Raw genomic sequence first — 17774 nt, 5'->3', positions numbered from 1 at the left:
CTGGTTATAGTTATAGTAGTGGTAGTGTCTGGTTATAGTTATAGTAGTGGTAGTGACTGGTTATAGTAGTGGTAGTGACTGGTTATAGTTATAGTAGTGGTAGTGACTGGTTATAATAGTGGTAGTAACTGGTTATATTTATAGTAGTGGTAGTGACTGGTTATAGTAGTGGTAGTGTCTGGTTATAGTTATAGTAGTGGTAGTGACTGGTTATAGTAGTGGTAGTGACTGGTTATAGTAGTGGTAGTGACTGGTTATAGTTGTGGTAGTGACTGGTTATAGTTGTAGTAGTGGTAGTGTCTGGTTATAGTAGTGGTAGTGTCTGGTTATAGTAGTGGTAGTGACTGGTTATAGTAGTGGTAGTGACTGGTTATAGTAGTGGTAGTGACTGGTTATAGTTATAGTAGTGGTAGTGACTGGTTATAGTAGTGGTAGTGACTGGTTATAATAGTGGTAGTGACTGGTTATAGTAGTGGTGGTGACTGGTTATAGTAGTGGTAGTGACTGGTTATAGTAATGGTAGTAACTGGTTATAGTTATAGTAGTGGTAGTGACTGGTTATAGTAGTGGTAGTGACTGGTTATAGTAGTGGTAGTGACTGGTTATAGTAATGGTAGTAACTGGTTATAGTTATAGTAGTGGTAGTGACTGGTTATAGTAGTGGTAGTGACTGGTTATAGTAGTGGTAGTAACTGGTTATAGTAGTGCTAGTGACTGGTTATAGTTATAGTAGTGGTAGTGACTGGTTATAGTAGTGGTAGTGACTGGTTATAGTAGTGGTAGTGACTGGTTATAGTTGTAGTAGTGGTAGTGTCTGGTTATAGTAGTGGTCGTGACTGGTTATAGTAGTGGTCGTGACTGGTTATAGTAGTGGTAGTGACTGGTTATAGTAGTGGTGGTGACTGGTTATAGTAGTGGTAGTGACTGGTTATAGTTATAGTAGTGGTAGTGACTGGTTATAGTTGTAGTAGTGGTAGTGTCTGGTTATAGTACTGGGAGTGACTTGTTGTACAGCACTTTGAGATATCAGCTGATGTACGAAGGGCTATATAAATAAATTTGATTTGATTTGGATTTATAGTAATGGTAGTGACTGGTTATAGTAATGGTAGTGACTAGTTATAGTTATAGTAGTGGTAATGACTGGTTATAGTTATAGTAGTGGTAGTGTCTGGTTATAGTAGTGGTAGTGTCTGGTTATAGTAGTGGTAGTGACTGGTTATAGTAATGGTAGTGCCTGGTTATAGTTATAGTAGTGGTAGTGACTGGTTATAGTTATAGTAGTGGTAGTGTCTGGTTATAGTAGTGGTAGTGACTGGTTATAGTTATAGTAGTGGTAGTGACTGGTTATAGTTATAGTAGTGGTAGTGACTGGTTATAGTAGTGGTAGTGTCTGGTTATAGTAATGATGGTGTCTGATTATAGTTATAGTAGTGGTAGTGTCTGGTTATAGTAGTGGTAGTGTCTGGTTATAGTTATAGTAGTGGTAGTGTCTGGTTATAGTAGTGGTAGTGTCTGCAGAAATAATGGTGTTGACTGGTTATAGTAGTTATAGTTATGGTTGTTTCTCCACCATGTACAGTAGACCTTTACCTGACCATGTCATGAAATCAGGAAAAACTCCAGGACCCAGTAAAGATGTACGAATTTTGCCACTCAACTTTTGATCCTGTGGTGCCACCTTCTGTAAAGAGCAGGGTTTCGTTTCATCCCAGCACTAATCACATAATCTGACAGAGAGGAACGGTCTTCAGGTCCGTTGACGGAAGGCACGCCCCCCTCGGCTGTACTCCACTGGACGCGCTGCGCTTTAAATAGCAGGTGTTTAAAAACTGTTCATGCTCAGCCTGTCACTACTGTAGGTCTGCCTGCTGCGTCCCTCTCTCTTTAACTCAACGTCAAAACACACGCGATGTCAGCCACCAGCACCGAGACGAGCGCCCAGTTGCCCGCGTCCGCCAGCCGGGTGTTCTTCCAGCCGCAGGCCGGGGTTGGGTGCGCTGGTTCCGGCCCCATTCCGCGGGATGACCCGGTCCAGAGGAAGCAGGGAAAAGTGACGGTGAAGTACGACAGGAAGGAGCTGCGGAAGAGACTGATACTGGAGGAGTGGATCATTGAACAACTCAGCGATCTGTACGACTGTGAGGTGAGGAGAGGAGGTTTTATTGGCGCTTTGGGTCGGTTATTCTTGGAGGATTCGGGATGAATCATTAATTGGCAAGATAATCAGTGTTTAAAATTTTATCTTTAGAATTTGGAGTGTGTTTTTGTATGTTTGCAGTGGTGGTGCGTAATGCCCGGGGAAGGGGACATGGAGGTGGTTTGGTTAACTGTGTAAATCCGCGGGTCACGCCGGTCTATTGTCCCCTCTCTCCCCTGGGCAGGCAGCTTCCAAGAGAGGGTCGCACAGAACAGATGAACCACTGGGCAGAAACGGTTTGAATCAACGTTTCCACGTCATTTCAACCAAATATGTTATCAATTTTAGGGCATTTCGTAATTTTTCCACCGAACTTTTAACCTAAATCCAATGACATTGTGACATTTGTTGAGTTCACGTTGAATTCACGTTAGTTGACAACCCAACCAAATGTAGACATTCAACTGAAGTCTGTGCCCAGTGGGGAATGACTGTTTTGAGGTCGTAAAACAAAACACAGCTGCGCTTTAAGCACCAGACTCTTTTTGTAGCCGAGTCCCATCTCCTTTAACTGCTGCGTTCACAGTCGGCTCTAGAGGGCTGATTTGGCCTACATATAGGCCTACAGACAGACAAAACATTGTCTGACACAGGGCTACACTATTTATTTTCTTCCGGGAAAGGCATTAAATAATCTGCGCCCTTTACCAGAATACACAATCTGTTTCATTAATTCATAATGTCGACCCGAATAGCTTGTGTTTTCTATTGATTCAGAATAATGCTTGAAGGAAGGGCAAACTGCTGTCTAGATGATGATTGGTTGTCTGGTATGTGAGTCCATTCATGTTACCATCTGCCTGTGATGTGTCGAGTCGGGAATATTCTTAACCCTTCTGATCACAGGCAAGTCTGTGTCTTTCCCTGAGAGATGGTATTGACCGAGACATTGGAATGCGTTCTCACGCGCTCTGCGGTGGTCGGTACATCATTTAACATTTGAAGAGCTGAGAGCTTCTCCACAGTGCTGTGTGATCCATATCATGCAGGATGCTGCTAGAGAGAGAGGAGAGGAGAGGACAGAGCAGTGGGTTAACCAATGACAGGAGGAGGAGAGGGCAGTGGGTTAACCAATGAGAGGAGGAGGAGAGGGCAGTGGGTTAACCAATGAGAGGAGGAGGAGAGGGCAGTGGGTTAACCAATGAGAGGAGGAGGATAGGGCAGTGGGTTAACCAATGACATGAGAACAGGGCAGTGGGTTAACCAATGAGATGAGGAGGAGAGGGCAGTGGGTTAACCAATGAGAGGAGGAGGAGAGGGCAGTGGGTTAACCAATGAGATGAGGAGGATAGGGCAGTGTGTTAACCAATGAGAGGAGGGCAGTGGGTTAACCAATGAGATGAGGAGAGCAGGGCAGTGGGCTAACCAATGAGAGGAGGAGAGCAGGGCAGTGGGCTAACCAATGAGATGAGGAGAGCAGGGTAGTGGGTTAACCAATGAGATGAGGAGAGCAGGGCAGTGGGCTAACCAATGAGATGAGGAGAGCAGGGCAGTGGGCTAACCAATGAGAGGAGGAGAGCAGGGCAGTGGGCTAACCAATGAGATGAGGAGAGCAGGGTAGTGGGTTAACCAATGAGATGAGGAGAGCAGGGCAGTGGGCTAACCAATGAGATGAGGAGAGCAGGGCAGTGGGCTAACCAATGAGAGGAGGAGAGCAGGGCAGTGGGCTAACCAATGAGAGGAGGGCAGTGGGTTAACCAATGAGATGAGGAGGAGAGGGCAGTGGGTTAACCAATGAGAGGAGGAGGAGAGGGCAGTGGGTTAACCAATGAGAGGAGGAGGATAGGGCAGTGGGCTAACCAATGAGAGGAGGAGAGCAGGGCAGTGGGCTAACCAATGAGATGAGGAGAGCAGGGTAGTGGGTTAACCAATGAGATGAGGAGAGCAGGGCAGTGGGCTAACCAATGAGATGAGGAGAGCAGGGCAGTGGGCTAACCAATGAGATGAGGAGAGCAGGGCAGTGGGCTAACCAATGAGAGGAGGAGAGCAGGGCAGTGGGCTAACCAATGAGATGAGCTGAACCTCGGCAAGACGGAGCTGCTCTTCCTCCCGGGGAAGGACTGCCCGTTCCATGATCTCGCCATCACGGTTGACAACTCCATTGTGTCCTCCTCCCAGAGCGCTAAGAACCTTGGCGTGATCCTGGACAACACCCTGTCGTTCTCAACTAACATCAAGGCGGTGGCCCGTTCCTGTAGGTTCATGCTCTACAACATCCGCAGTGTACGACCCTGCCTCACACAGGAAGCGGCGCAGGTCCTAATCCAGGCACTTGTCATCTCCCGTCTGGATTACTGCAACTCGCTGTTGGCTGGGCTCCCTGCCTGTGCCATTAAACCCTACAACTCATCCAGAACGCCGCAGCCCGTCTGGTGTTCAACCTTCCCAAGTTCTCTCACGTCACCCCGCTCCTCCGCTCCCTCCACTGGCTTCCAGTTGAAGCTCGCATCCGCTACAAGACCATGGTGCTTGCCTACGGAGCTGTGAGGGGAACGGCACCTCAGTACCTCCAGGCTCTGATCAGGCCCTACACCCAAACAAGGGCACTGCGTTCATCCACCTCTGGCCTGCTCGCCTCCCTACCACTGAGGAAGTACAGTTCCGCTCAGCCCAGTCAAAACTGTTCGCTGCTCTGGCCCCCAATGGTGGAACAAACTCCCCTCACGACGCCAGGACAGCGGAGTCAATCACCACCTTCCGGAGACACCTGAAACCCCACCTCTTTAAGGAATACCTAGGATAGGATAAAGTAATCCTCTCACCCCCCCTTAAAAGATTTAGATGCACTACTGTTCCACTGGATGTCATAAGGTGAACGCACCAATTTGTAAGTCGCTCTGGATAAGAGCGTCTGCTAAATGACTTAAATGTAAATGTAATGAGGAGAGCAGGGCAGTGGGCTAACCAATGAGAGGAGGAGAGCAGGGCAGTGCCCCTGTGACAACAATTTCTGACTCCCTTGTGGCCCCCCTAAATGTGGAGTATGAAATAATTTTTACATAACTAATTTCTGCTATCGTTCTTTTTTTACATCTGTTAATCATGCAACTGGCCCCTCTAACAGTACAACTGGCCCCTCTAACAGTACAACTGGCCCCTCTAACAGTACAACTGGCCCCAGCTTGGCCCCTCTAACAGTACAACTGGCCCCTCTAACAGTACAACTGGTCCCAGCCTGGCCCCTCTAACAGTACAACTGGCCCCTCTAACAGTACAACTGGCCCCTCTAACAGAACAACTGGCCCCTCTAACAGTACAACTGGCCCCTCTAACAGTACAACTGGCCCCTCTAACAGTACAACTGGCCCCTCTAACAGTACAACTGGCCCTCTCTAACAGTACAAACTGGCCCCTCTAACAGTACAACTGGCTTGGCCCTCTAACAGTACAACTGGCCCCTCTAACAGCCTGGCCCCTCTAACAGTACAACTGGTCCCAGGCCCCTCTAACAGTACAACTGGCCCCTCTAACAGTACAAGCCTGGCCCCTCTAACAGTAGAACTGGTCCCAGCTGGCCCTCTAACAGTACAACCTGGCCCCTCTAACAGTACAACTGGTCTAACAGTACCTGGCCCTCTAACAGTACAACTGGTCCCACTGGCCCCTCTAACAGTACAACTGGTCCCCTCTAACAGTACAACTGGCCCCAGCCTGGCCCTCTAACAGTACAACTGGTCCCAGCCTGGCCCCTCTAACAGTACAACTGGCCCCAGCCTGGCCCTCTAACAGTACAACTGGCCCCTCTAACAGTACAACTGGCCCCTCTAACAGTACAAAGCCTGGCCCTCTAACAGTACACTGGTCCCAGCCTGGCCCCTCTAACAGTACCATTGGTCCCAGCCTGGCCCCTCTAACAGTACAACTGGGCCCCTCTAACAGTACAACTGGTCCCAGCCTGGCCCCTCTAACAGTACAACTGGCCCCTCTAACAGTACAACTGGCCCCTCTAACAGTACAAGCCTGGCCCCTCTAACAGTACAACTGGGCCTGGCCCCTCTAACAGTACAACTGGCCCCTCTAACAGTACAACTGGCCCCTCTAACAGTACAACTGGCTAACAGTACAACTGGCCCCTCTAACAGTACAACTGGTCCCAGATCCCCCAGTACAACTGGCCCCTCTAACAGTACAACTGGCCCCTGGCCCCTCTAACAGTACAACTGGTCCCAGCCTGGCCCTCTAACAGTACAACTGGTCCCAGCCTGGCCCCTAACAGTACAACTGGTCCCAACAGTACAACTGGTCCCAGCCTGGCCCCTCTAACAGTACAACTGGTCCCAGCCTGGCCCCTCTAACAGTACAACTGGTCCCAGCCTGGCCCCCTCTAACAGTACAACTGGTCCCAGCCTGGCCCTCTAACAGTACAACTGGTCCCAGCCTGGCCCTCTAACAGTACAACTGGCCCCTCTAACAGTACAACTGGTCCCAGCCTGGCCCCCTCTAACAGTACAACTGGCCTGGCCCCTCTAACAGTACAACTGGCCCCTGGCAACTACCTGGCCCCTCTAACAGCTGTTCCTCTAACAGTACAACTGGCCCCCCAGCTGGCCCTCTAACAGTACAACTGGTCCCAGCCTGGCCCCTCTAACAGTACAACTGGTCCTAACAGTACAACTGGCCCCTCTAACAGTACAACTGGCCCCCTAACAGTACAACTGGTCCCCCTCTAACAGTACAACTGGTCCCAGCCTGGCCCCTCTAACAGTACAACTGGCCCCTCTAACAGTACAACTGGCCCCTCTAACAGTACAACTGGTCCCAGCCTGGCCCCTCTAACAGTACAACTGGTCCCAGCCTGGCCCCTCTAACAGTACAACTGGTCCCAGCCCCCTCTAACAGTACAACTGGTCCCAGCCTGGCCCCTCTAACAGTACAACTGGTCCCAGCCTGGCCCTCTAACAGTACAACTGGTCCCAGCCTGGCCATCTAACAGTACAACTGGTCCCAGCCTGGCCCCTCTAACAGTACAACTGGCCCCTCTAACAGTACAACTGGCCCCTCTAACAGTACAACTGGCCCTCTAACAGTACAACTGGTCCCACTGGCCCTCTAACAGTACAACTGGCCCCCCTCTAACAGTACAACTGGTCCCAGCTTGGCCCTCTAACAGTACAACTGGCCCCCAGCAACTGGCCCCTCTAACAGTACAACTGGCCCTCTAACAGTACAACTGGCCCTCTAACAGTACAACTGGTCCCAGCCTGGCCCCTCTAACAGTACAACTGGTCCCAGCCTGGCCCTCTAACAGTACAACTGGCCCCCTCTAACAGTACAACTGGTCCCAGCCTGGCCCCTCTAACAGTACAACTGGTCCCAGCCTGGCCCCTCTAACAGTACAACTGGTCCCAGCCTGGCCCTCTAACAGTACAACTGGCCTGGCCCTCTAACAGTACAACTGGCCCCTCTAACAGTACAACTGGTCCCAGCCTGGCCCCTCTAACAGTACAACTGGTCCCAGCCTGGCCCTCTAACAGTACAACTGGCCCCAGCCCTAACAGTACAACTGGCCCTCTAACAGTACAAAGCCTGGCCCCTCTAACAGTACAACTGGCCCCAGCTTGGCCCCTCTAACAGTACAACTGGCCCCTCTAACAGTACAACTGGCCCCTCTAACAGTACAACTGGTCCCAGCCTGGCCCCTCTAACAGTACAACTGGCCCCTCTAACAGTACAACTGGTCCCAGCCTGGCCCCTCTAACAGTACAACTGGCCCCAGCCTGGCCCCTCTAACAGTACAACTGGTCCCAGGTTGGCCCCTCTAACAGTACAACTGGTCCCAGCCTGGCCCTCTAACAGTACAACTGGCCCTCTAACAGTACAACTGGTCCCAGCTTGGCCCCTCTAACAGTACAACTGGCCCCAGCCTGGCCCCTCTAACAGTACAACTGGCCCCTCCTAACAGTACAACTGCCTCTAACAGCCCCTCTAACAGTACAACTGGTCCCAGCCTGGCCCCTCTAACAGTACAACTGGTCCCAGCCTGGCCCCTCTAACAGTACAACTGGCCCCAGCAACTGGCCCCTCTAACAGTACAACTGGTCCCAGCCTGGCCCCTCTAACAGTACAACTGGTCCCAGCAACTGGCCCCTCTAACAGTACAACTGGTCCCAGCCTGGCCCCTCTAACAGCCCTCTAACAGTACAACTGGTCCCTCTAACAGTACAACTGGTCCCAGCCTGGCCCCTCTAACAGTACAACTGGTCCCCTGGCCCCTCTAACAGTACAACTGGTCCCAGCCTGGCCCTCTAACAGTACAACTGGTCCCAGCCTGGCCCCTCTAACAGTACAACTGGTCCCAGCCTGGCCCCTCTAACAGTACAACTGGTCCCAGCCCCTCTAACTACAACTGGCCTGGCCCTCTAACAGTACAACTGGTCCCAGCCTGGCCCCTCTAACAGTACAACTGGCCCCAGCTGGCCCCTCTAACAGTACAACTGGTCCCAACTTGGCCCCTCTAACAGTACAACTGGCCCCACTGGCCCTCTAACAGTACAACTGGCCCCTCTAACAGTACAACTGGTCCCAGCCTGGCCCTCTAACAGTACAACTGGTCCCAGCCTGGCCCTCTAACAGTACAACTGGTCCCAGCCTGGCCCCTCTAACAGTACAACTGGTCCCAGCCTGGCCCCTCTAACAGTACAACTGGTCCCAGCCTGGCCCCTCTAACAGTACAACTGGTCCCAGCCTGGCAGTACCTCTAACAGTACAACTGGTCCCAGCCTGGCCCTCTAACAGTACAACTGGGCTACAACTGGTCCCCCCTCTAACAGTACAACTGGTCAGTACAACTGGCCCCTCTAACAGTACCTGGCCCTCTAACAGTACAACTGGCCCCTCTAACAGTACAACTGGTCCCAGCTTGGCCCCTCTAACAGTACAACTGGCCCCTCTAACAGTACAACTGGCCCCTGGCCCCTCTAACAGTACAACTGGTCCCAGGTTGGCCCCTCTAACAGTACAACTGGCCCCAGCCTGGCCCTCTAACAGTACAACTGGCCCCTCTAACAGTACAACTGGCCCCTCTAACAGTACAACTGGTCCCAGCCTGGCCCCTCTAACAGTACAACTGGCCCCAGCCTGGCCCCTCTAACAGTACAACTGGCCCCAGCCTGGCCCCTCTAACAGTACAACTGGCCCCTCTAACAGTACAACTGGTCCCAGCCTGGCCCCTCTAACAGTACAACTGGCCCCTCTAACAGTACAACTGGTCCCAGCCTGGCCCCTCTAACAGTACAACTGGTCCCAGCCTGGCCCCTCTAACAGTACAACTGGTCCCAGCCTGGCCCCTCTAACAGTACAACTGGTCCCAGCCTGGCCCTCTAACAGTACAACTGGTCCCAGCCTGGCCCCTCTAACAGTACAACTGGTCCCAGCCTGGCCCCTCTAACAGTACAACTGGCCCCTCTAACAGTACAACTGGCCCCTCTAACAGTACAACTGGCCCCAGCTTGGCCCCTCTAACAGTACAACTGGCCCCTCTAACAGTACAACTGGCCCCTCTAACAGTACAACTGGCCCCACCTGGCCCCCTGGCCTGGTCCCCCCTCTAACAGTACAACTGGTCCCAGCCTGGCCCCTCTAACAGTACAACTGGTCCCAGCCTGGCCCCTCTAACAGTACAACTGGTCCCAGCCTGGCCCCTCTAACAGTACAACTGGCCCCAGCCTGGCCCCTCTAACAGTACAACTGGTCCCAGCCCCTCTAACAGTACAACTGGCCCCTCTAACAGTACAACTGGCCCCTCTAACAGTACAACTGGTCCCAGCCTGGCCCCTCTAACAGTACAACTGGCCAACTGCCCCTCTAACAGTACAACTGGCCCCAGCCTGGCCCTCTAACAGTACAACTGGTCCCAGCCTGGCCCCTCTAACAGTATTAACTGGTCCCACTGGTCCCAGCAACTGGCCCCTCTAACAGTACAACTGGGCCCCTCTAACAGTACAACTGGCCCCTCTAACAGTACAACTGGCCCCTCTAACAGTACAACTGGTCCCAGCCTGGCCCCTCTAACAGTACAACTGGCCCTCTAACAGTACAACTGGTCCCATCCTGGCCCTCTAACAGTACAACTGGCCCCAGCTTGGCCCCTCTAACAGTACAACTGGCCCCTCTAACAGTACAACTGGTCCCAGCCTGGCCCCTCTAACAGTACAACTGGCCCCTCTAACAGTACAACTGGTCCCAGCCTGGCCCCTCTAACAGTACAACTGGTCCCAGCCTGGCCCCTCTAACAGTACAACTGGTCCCAGCCTGGCCCCTCTAACAGTACAACTGGTCCCAGCCTGGCCCCTCTAACAGTACAACTGGCCCCAGCCTGGCCCCTCTAACAGTACAACTGGTCCCAGCCTGGCCCCTCTAACAGTACAACTGGTCCCATCCTGGCCCCTCTAACAGTACAACTGGCCCCAGCTTGGCCCCTCTAACAGTACAACTGGCCCCTCCCAGCTTGGCCCCTCTAACAGTACAACTGGCCCCTCTAACAGTACAAGCCTGGCCCCTCTAACAGTACAACTGGCCCCAGCCTGGCCCCTCTAACAGTACAACTGGTCCCAGCCTGGCCCCTCTAACAGTACAACTGGTCCCAGCCTGGCCCCTCTAACAGTACAACTGGTCCCAGCCTGGCCCCTCTAACAGTACAACTGGCCCCAACTGGCCCCTCTAACAGTACAACTCCCAGCCTGCCCCTCTAACAGTACAACTGGTCCCCAGCCTGGCCCTCTAACAGTACAACTGGCCCCTCTAACAGTACAACTGGTCCCAGCCTGGCCCCTCTAACAGTACAACTGGCCCCTCTAACAGTACAACTGGCCCCAGCCTGGCCCTCTAACAGTACAACTGGTCCCAGCCTGGCCCCTCTAACAGTACAACTGGTCCCAGCCTGGCCCCTCTAACAGTACAACTGGTCCCAGCCTGGCCCTCTAACAGTACAACTGGCCCCTCTAACAGTACAACTGGTCCCAGCCTGGCCCCTCTAACAGTACAACTGGCCCCAGCCTGGCCCCTCTAACAGTACAACTGGTCCCAGGTTGGCCCCTCTAACAGTACAACTGGTCCCAGCTTGGCCCCTCTAACAGTACAACTAACAGTACAACCTAACAGTACAACTGGCCCCAGTACAACTGGCCCTCTAACAGTACAACTGGCCTGCCCTCTAACAGTACAACTGGCCCCTCTAACAGTACAACTGGTCCCAGCTTGGCCCCTCTAACAGTACAACTGGCCCCTGTAACAGTACAACTGGCCCCCTTGGCCCCTCTAACAGTACAACTGGCCCCAGTACAACTGCCCCTCTAACAGTACAACTGGCCCCTCTAACAGTACAACTGGTCCCAGCTTGGCCCCTCTAACAGTACAACTGGCCCCAGCTTGGCCCCTCTAACAGTACAACTGGCCCCTCTAACAGTACAACTGGCCCCTCTAACAGTACAACTGGCCCCTCTAACAGTACAACTGGTCCCAGCCTGGCCCCTCTAACAGTACAACTGGTCCCAGCCTGGCCCCTCTAACAGTACAACTGGTCCCAGCTTGGCCCCTCTAACAGTACAACTGGCCCCTCTAACAGTACAACTGGCCCCAGCCTGGCCCCTCTAACAGTACAACTGGTCCCAGCCTGGCCCCTCTAACAGTACAACTGGTCCCAGCCTGGCCCTCTAACAGTACAACTGGCCCCTCTAACAGTACAACTGGCCCCAGCCTGGCCCCTCTAACAGTACAACTGGTCCCCCTCTAACAGTACAACTGGCTGGCCCTCTAACAGTACAACTGGTCCCAGCCTGGCCCCTCTAACAGTACAACTGGTCCCAGCCTGGCCCCTCTAACAGTACAACTGGTCCCAGCTTGGCCCCTCTAACAGTACAACTGGCCCCTCTAACAGTACAACTGGTCCCAGCCTGGCCCTCTAACAGTACAACTGGTCCCAGTAACAGTACAACTGGTCCCAGCCTGGCCCCTCTAACAGTACAACTGGTCCCAGCCTGGCTAGCTTGGTACAACTGGTCCCAACTGGCCCCCTCTAACAGTACAACTGGTCCCAGCCTGGCCCTCTAACAGTACAACTGGCCCCTCCCAGCAACTGGCCCCTCTAACAGTACAACTGGTCCCAGCCTGGCCCTCTAACAGTACAACTGGTCCCAGCTTGGCCCCTCTAACAGTACAACTGGCCCCAGCTTGGCCCCTCTAACAGTACAACTGGCCCCTCTAACAGTACAACTGGCTGGCCCTCTAACAGTACAACTGGTCCCAGCCTGGCCCTCTAACAGTACAACTGGCCCTCCCAACTGGCCCCAGGCCCCCTAACAGTACAACTGGCCCCTCTAACAGTACAACTGGCCCCAGCTTGGCCCCTCTAACAGTACAACTGGTCCCCTGGCCCCTCTAACAGTACAACTGGTCCCAGCCTGGCCCCTCTAACAGTACAACTGGTCCCAGCCTAACAGTACAACTGCCCCTCTAACAGTACAACTGGTCCCAGCCTGGCCCCTCTAACAGTACAACTGGTCCCAGCCTGGCCCCTCTAACAGTACAACTGGTCCCAGCCTGGCCCCTCTAACAGTACAACTGGTCCCAGCCTGGCCCCTCTAACAGTACAACTGGTCCCAGCCTGGCCCCTCTAACAGTACAACTGGTCCCAGCTTGGCCCCTCTAACAGTACAACTGGTCCCAGCCTGGCCCTCTAACAGTACAACTGGTCCCAGCCTGGCCCTCTAACAGTACAACTGGCCCCAGCTTGGCCCTCTAACAGTACAACTGGCCCCTCTAACAGTACAACTGGTCCCAGCCTGGCCCCTCTAACAGTACAACTGGTCCCAGCCTGGCCCTCTAACAGTACAACTGGGCCCCAGCTTGGCCCCTCTAACAGTACAACTGGCCCCTCTAACAGTACAACTGGCCCCACTGGCCCCTCTAACAGTACAACTGGCCCCCAGCCTGGCCCTCTAACAGTACAACTGGTCCCAGCCTGGCCCTCTAACAGTACAACTGGTCCCAGCCTGGCCCCTCTAACAGTACAACTGGTCCCAGCTTGGCCCTCTAACAGTACAACTGGCCCCTCTAACAGTACAACTGGCCCCAGCCTGGTCCCTCTAACAGTACAACTGGCCCCAGCTTGGCCCCTCTAACAGTACAACTGGTCCCTCTAACAGTACAACTGGTCCCAGCCTGGCCCCTCTAACAGTACAACTGGCCCCTCTAACAGTACAACTGGCCCCAGCTTGGCCCCTCTAACAGTACAACTGGCCCCAGCCTGGCCCTCTAACAGTACAACTGGTCCCAGCCTGGCCCCTCTAACAGTACAACTGGTCCCAGCCTGGCCCCTCTAACAGTACAACTGGTCCCAGCTTGGCCCCTCTAACAGTACAACTGGCCCCTCTAACAGTACAACTGGCCCCAGCCTGGCCCCTCTAACAGTACAACTGGTCCTAACAGCCTGGCCCCTCTAACAGTACAACTGGTCTCTAACAGTACAACTGGCCCTCTAACAGTACAACTGGTCCCAGCCTGGCCCTCTAACAGTACAACTGGTCCCAGCCTGGCCCTCTAACAGTACAACTGGTCCCAGCCTGGCCCTCTAACAGTACAACTGGTCCCAGCCTGGCCCCTCTAACAGTACAACTGGCCTGGCCCTCTAACAGTACAACTGGCCCCAGCTTGGCCCTCTAACAGTACAACTGGCCCCAGCCTGGCCCCTCTAACAGCCCTCTAACAGTACAACTGGTCCCAGCTTGGCCCTCTAACAGTACAACTGGCCCTCTAACAGTACAACTGGCCCCTAACAGCAACTGGCCCTCTAACAGTACAACTGGTCCCAGCTGGCCCTCTAACAGTACAACTGGCCCCTGTAACAGTACAACTGGCCCCCCCAGCTGGCCCCTCTAACAGTACAACTGGCCCCCTAACAGTACAACTGGCCCTCTAACAGTACAACTGGTCCCAGCTTGGCCCTCTAACAGTACAACTGGTCCCAGCTTGGCCCCTCTAACAGTACAACTGGCCCCTCTAACAGTACACCTGGCCCTCTAACAGTACAACTGGCCCCTCTAACAGTACAACTGGCCCCAGCTTGGCCCCTCTAACAGTACAACTGGCCCCTCTAACAGTACAACTGGCCCTCTAACAGTACAACTGGTCCCAGCCTGGCCCCTCTAACAGTACAACTGGCCCCCCAGCAACTGGCCCCTCTAACAGTACAACTGGTCCCAGCCTGGCCCCTCTAACAGTACAACTGGCCCCCCCTCTAACAGTACAACTGGTCCCAGCCTGGCCCCTCTAACAGTACAACTGGTCCCAGCCTGGCCCTCTAACAGTACAACTGGTCCCAGCCTGGCCCCTCTAACAGTACAACTGTCCCAGCCTGGCCCCTCTAACAGTACAACTGGCCCCTCCCCCTCTAACAGTACAACTGGCCCCAGCTTGGCCCCTCTAACAGTACAACTGGTCCCAGCCTGGCCCCTCTAACAGTACAACTGGTCCCAGCCTGGCCCCTCTAACAGTACAACTGGCCCCAGCTTGGCCCCTCTAACAGTACAACTGGCCCCTCTAACAGTACAACTGGTCCCAGCCTGGCCCCTCTAACAGTACAACTGGTCCCAGCCTGGTCCCTCTAACAGTACAACTGGCCCCAGCTTGGCCCCTCTAACAGTACAACTGGCCCCTCTAACAGTACAACTGGCCCCTCTAACAGTACAACTGGCCCCAGCCTGGCCCTCTAACAGTACAACTGTCCCAGCCTGGCCCTAACAGTACAACTGGCCCCTCTAACAGTACAACTGGTCCCAGCCTGGCCCCTCTAACAGTACAACTGGTCCCAGCTTGGCCCTCTAACAGTACAACTGGCCCCTCTAACAGTACAACTGGTCCCAGCCTGGCCCCTCTAACAGTACAACTGGCCCCAGCTTGGCCCCTCTAACAGTACAACTGGCCCCTCTAACAGTACAACTGGCCCCTCTAACAGTACAACTGGTCCCAGCCTGCCCCTCTAACAGTACAACTGGTCCCAGCCTGGCCCTCTAACAGTACAACTGGTCCCAGCCTGGCCCTCTAACAGTACAACTGGTCCCAGCCTGGCCCTCTAACAGTACAACTGGTCCCAGCCTGGCCCCTCTAACAGTACAACTGGTCCCAGCCTGGCCCCTCTAACAGTACAACTGGTCCCAGCCTGGCCCCTCTAACAGTACAACTGGTCCCAGCCTGGCCCTCTAACAGTACAACTGGCCCCTCTAACAGTACAACTGGTCCCAGCCTGGCCCCTCTAACAGTACAACTGGCCCCAGCCTGGCCCCTCTAACAGTACAACTGGCCCCAGGTTGGCCCCTCTAACAGTACAACTGGTCCCAGCTTGGCCCCTCTAACAGTACAACTGGTCCCAGCCTGGCCCCTCTAACAGTACAACTGGCCCCTCTAACAGTACAACTGGCCCCTCTAACAGTACAACTGGCCCCAGCTTGGCCCCTCTAACAGTACAACTGGTCCCAGCTTGGCCCCTCTAACAGTACAACTGGCCCCAGCTTGGCCCCTCTAACAGTACAACTGGCCCCTCTAACAGTACAACTGGCCCCTCTAACAGTACAACTGGCCCCAGCCTGGCCCCTCTAACAGTACAACTGGTCCCAGCCTGGCCCTCTAACAGTACAACTGGTCCCAGCCTGGCCCCTCTAACAGTACAACTGGTCCCAGCCTGGCCCTCTAACAGTACAACTGGTCCCAGCCTGGCCCTCTAACAGTACAACTGGTCCCAGCCTGGCCCTCTAACAGTACAACTGGCCCCAGCTTGGCCCCTCTAACAGTACAACTGGCCCCAGCTTGGCCCCTCTAACAGTACAACTGGCCCCTCTAACAGTACAACTGGCCCCTCTAACAGTACAACTGGCCCCAGCTTGGCCCCTCTAACAGTACAACTGGCCCCTCTAACAGTACAACCCAGCTTGGCCCCTCTAACAGTACAACTGGTCCCAGCTTGGCCCCTCTAACAGTACAACTGGCCCCAGCCCTCTAACAGTACAACTGGCCCCTCTAACAGTACAACTGGCCCCTCTAACAGTACAACTGGCCCCTCTAACAGTACAACTGGTCCCAGCCTGGCCCCTCTAACAGTACAACTGGTCCCAGCCTGGCCCCTCTAACAGTACAACTGGTCCCAGCCTGGCCCCTCTAACAGTACAACTGGTCCCAGCCTGGCCCCTCTAACAGTACAACTGGTCCCAGCCTGGCCCCTCTAACAGTACAACTGGTCCCAGCCTGGCCCTCTAACAGTACAACTGGTCCCAGCCTGGCCCTCTAACAGTACAACTGGTCCCAGCCTGCCCCTCTAACAGTACAACTGGCCCCTCTAACAGTACAACTGGTCCCAGCCTGGCCCTCTAACAGTACAACTGGCCCCTCTAACAGTACAACTGGTCCCAGCCTGGCCCCTCTAACAGTACAACTGGCCCCAGCTTGGCCCCTCTAACAGTACAACTGGCCCTCTAACAGTACAACTGGTCCCAGCCTGGCCCTCTAACAGTACAACTGGGTCCCAGCCTGGCCCCTCTAACAGTACAACTGGTCCCAGCCTGGCCCCTCTAACAGTACAACTGGTCCCCCTGGCCCCTCTAACAGTACAACTGGTCCCAGCCTGGCCCTCTAACAGTACAACTGGTCCCAGCCTGGCCCTCTAACAGTACAACTGGTCCCAGCCTGGCCCCTCTAACAGTACAACTGGCCCCAGCTTGGCCCCTCTAACAGTACAACTGGCCCCAGCTTGGCCCCTCTAACAGTACAACTGGCCCCTGTAACAGTACAACTGGCCCCTCTAACAGTACAACTGGCCCCAGCCTGGCCCCTCTAACAGTACAACTGGTCCCAGCCTGGCCCCTCTAACAGTACAACTGGTCCCAGCCTGGCCCCTCTAACAGTACAACTGGTCCCAGCCTGGCCCCTCTAACAGTACAACTGGCCCCAGCTTGGCCCCTCTAACAGTACAACTGGTCCCAGCCTGGCCCCTCTAACAGTACAACTGGTCCCAGCCTGGCCCCTCTAACAGTACAACTGGTCCCTCTAACAGTACAACTGGTCCCAGCCTGGCCCCTCTAACAGTACAACTGGCCACTCTAACAGTACAACTGGCCCCAGCCTGGCCCTCTAACAGTACAACTGGTCCCAGCCCCCTCTAACAGTACAACTGGTCCCAGCCTGGCCCTCTAACAGTACAACTGGTCCCAGCCTGGCCCCTCTAACAGTACAACTGGCCCCAGCCTGCCCCTCTAACAGTACAACTGGCCCCTCTAACAGTACAACTGGCCCCTCTAACAGTACAACTGGTCCCAGCCTGGCCCTCTAACAGTACAACTGGTCCCTCTAACAGTACAACTGGTCCCAGCCTGGCCCCTCTAACAGTACAACTGGCCCCAGCTTGGCCCCTCTAACAGTACAACTGGCCCCTCTAACAGTACAACTGGTCCCAGCCTGGCCCTCTAACAGTACAACTGGCCCCAGCTTGGCCCCTCTAACAGTACAACTGGTCCCAGCCTGGCCCCTCTAACAGTACAACTGGTCCCAGCCTGGCCCCTCTAACAGTACAACTGGTCCCAGCCTGGCCCCT

At 54.2% G+C, this 17774-nt stretch overlaps 1 protein-coding gene across 1 annotated transcript in view; it reads left to right on the top strand.

Annotated features, from left to right (window-relative positions):
- The first annotated feature begins 1835 nt into the window (after nucleotides 1-1835).
- LOC115119034 (protein phosphatase 1 regulatory subunit 14C-like) overlaps nucleotides 1836-17774 on the top strand; it is a 98501-nt gene continuing 82562 nt past the window's right edge. Inside the window, exon 1 of the mRNA XM_065009424.1 lies at nucleotides 1836-2146. Coding sequence (XP_064865496.1) covers nucleotides 1913-2146 — 234 coding nt within the window. The 5' untranslated portion in view covers nucleotides 1836-1912. The remainder of the gene's footprint in view (nucleotides 2147-17774) is intronic.

The sequence above is a fragment of the Oncorhynchus nerka genome, linkage group LG24 (genome assembly GCF_034236695.1).
Source record: "Oncorhynchus nerka isolate Pitt River linkage group LG24, Oner_Uvic_2.0, whole genome shotgun sequence".
NCBI lineage: Eukaryota > Metazoa > Chordata > Actinopteri > Salmoniformes > Salmonidae > Oncorhynchus > Oncorhynchus nerka.
Note: the sequence above shows the minus strand (reverse complement) of the source record. Positions and strands in the feature narration are given on the sequence as shown.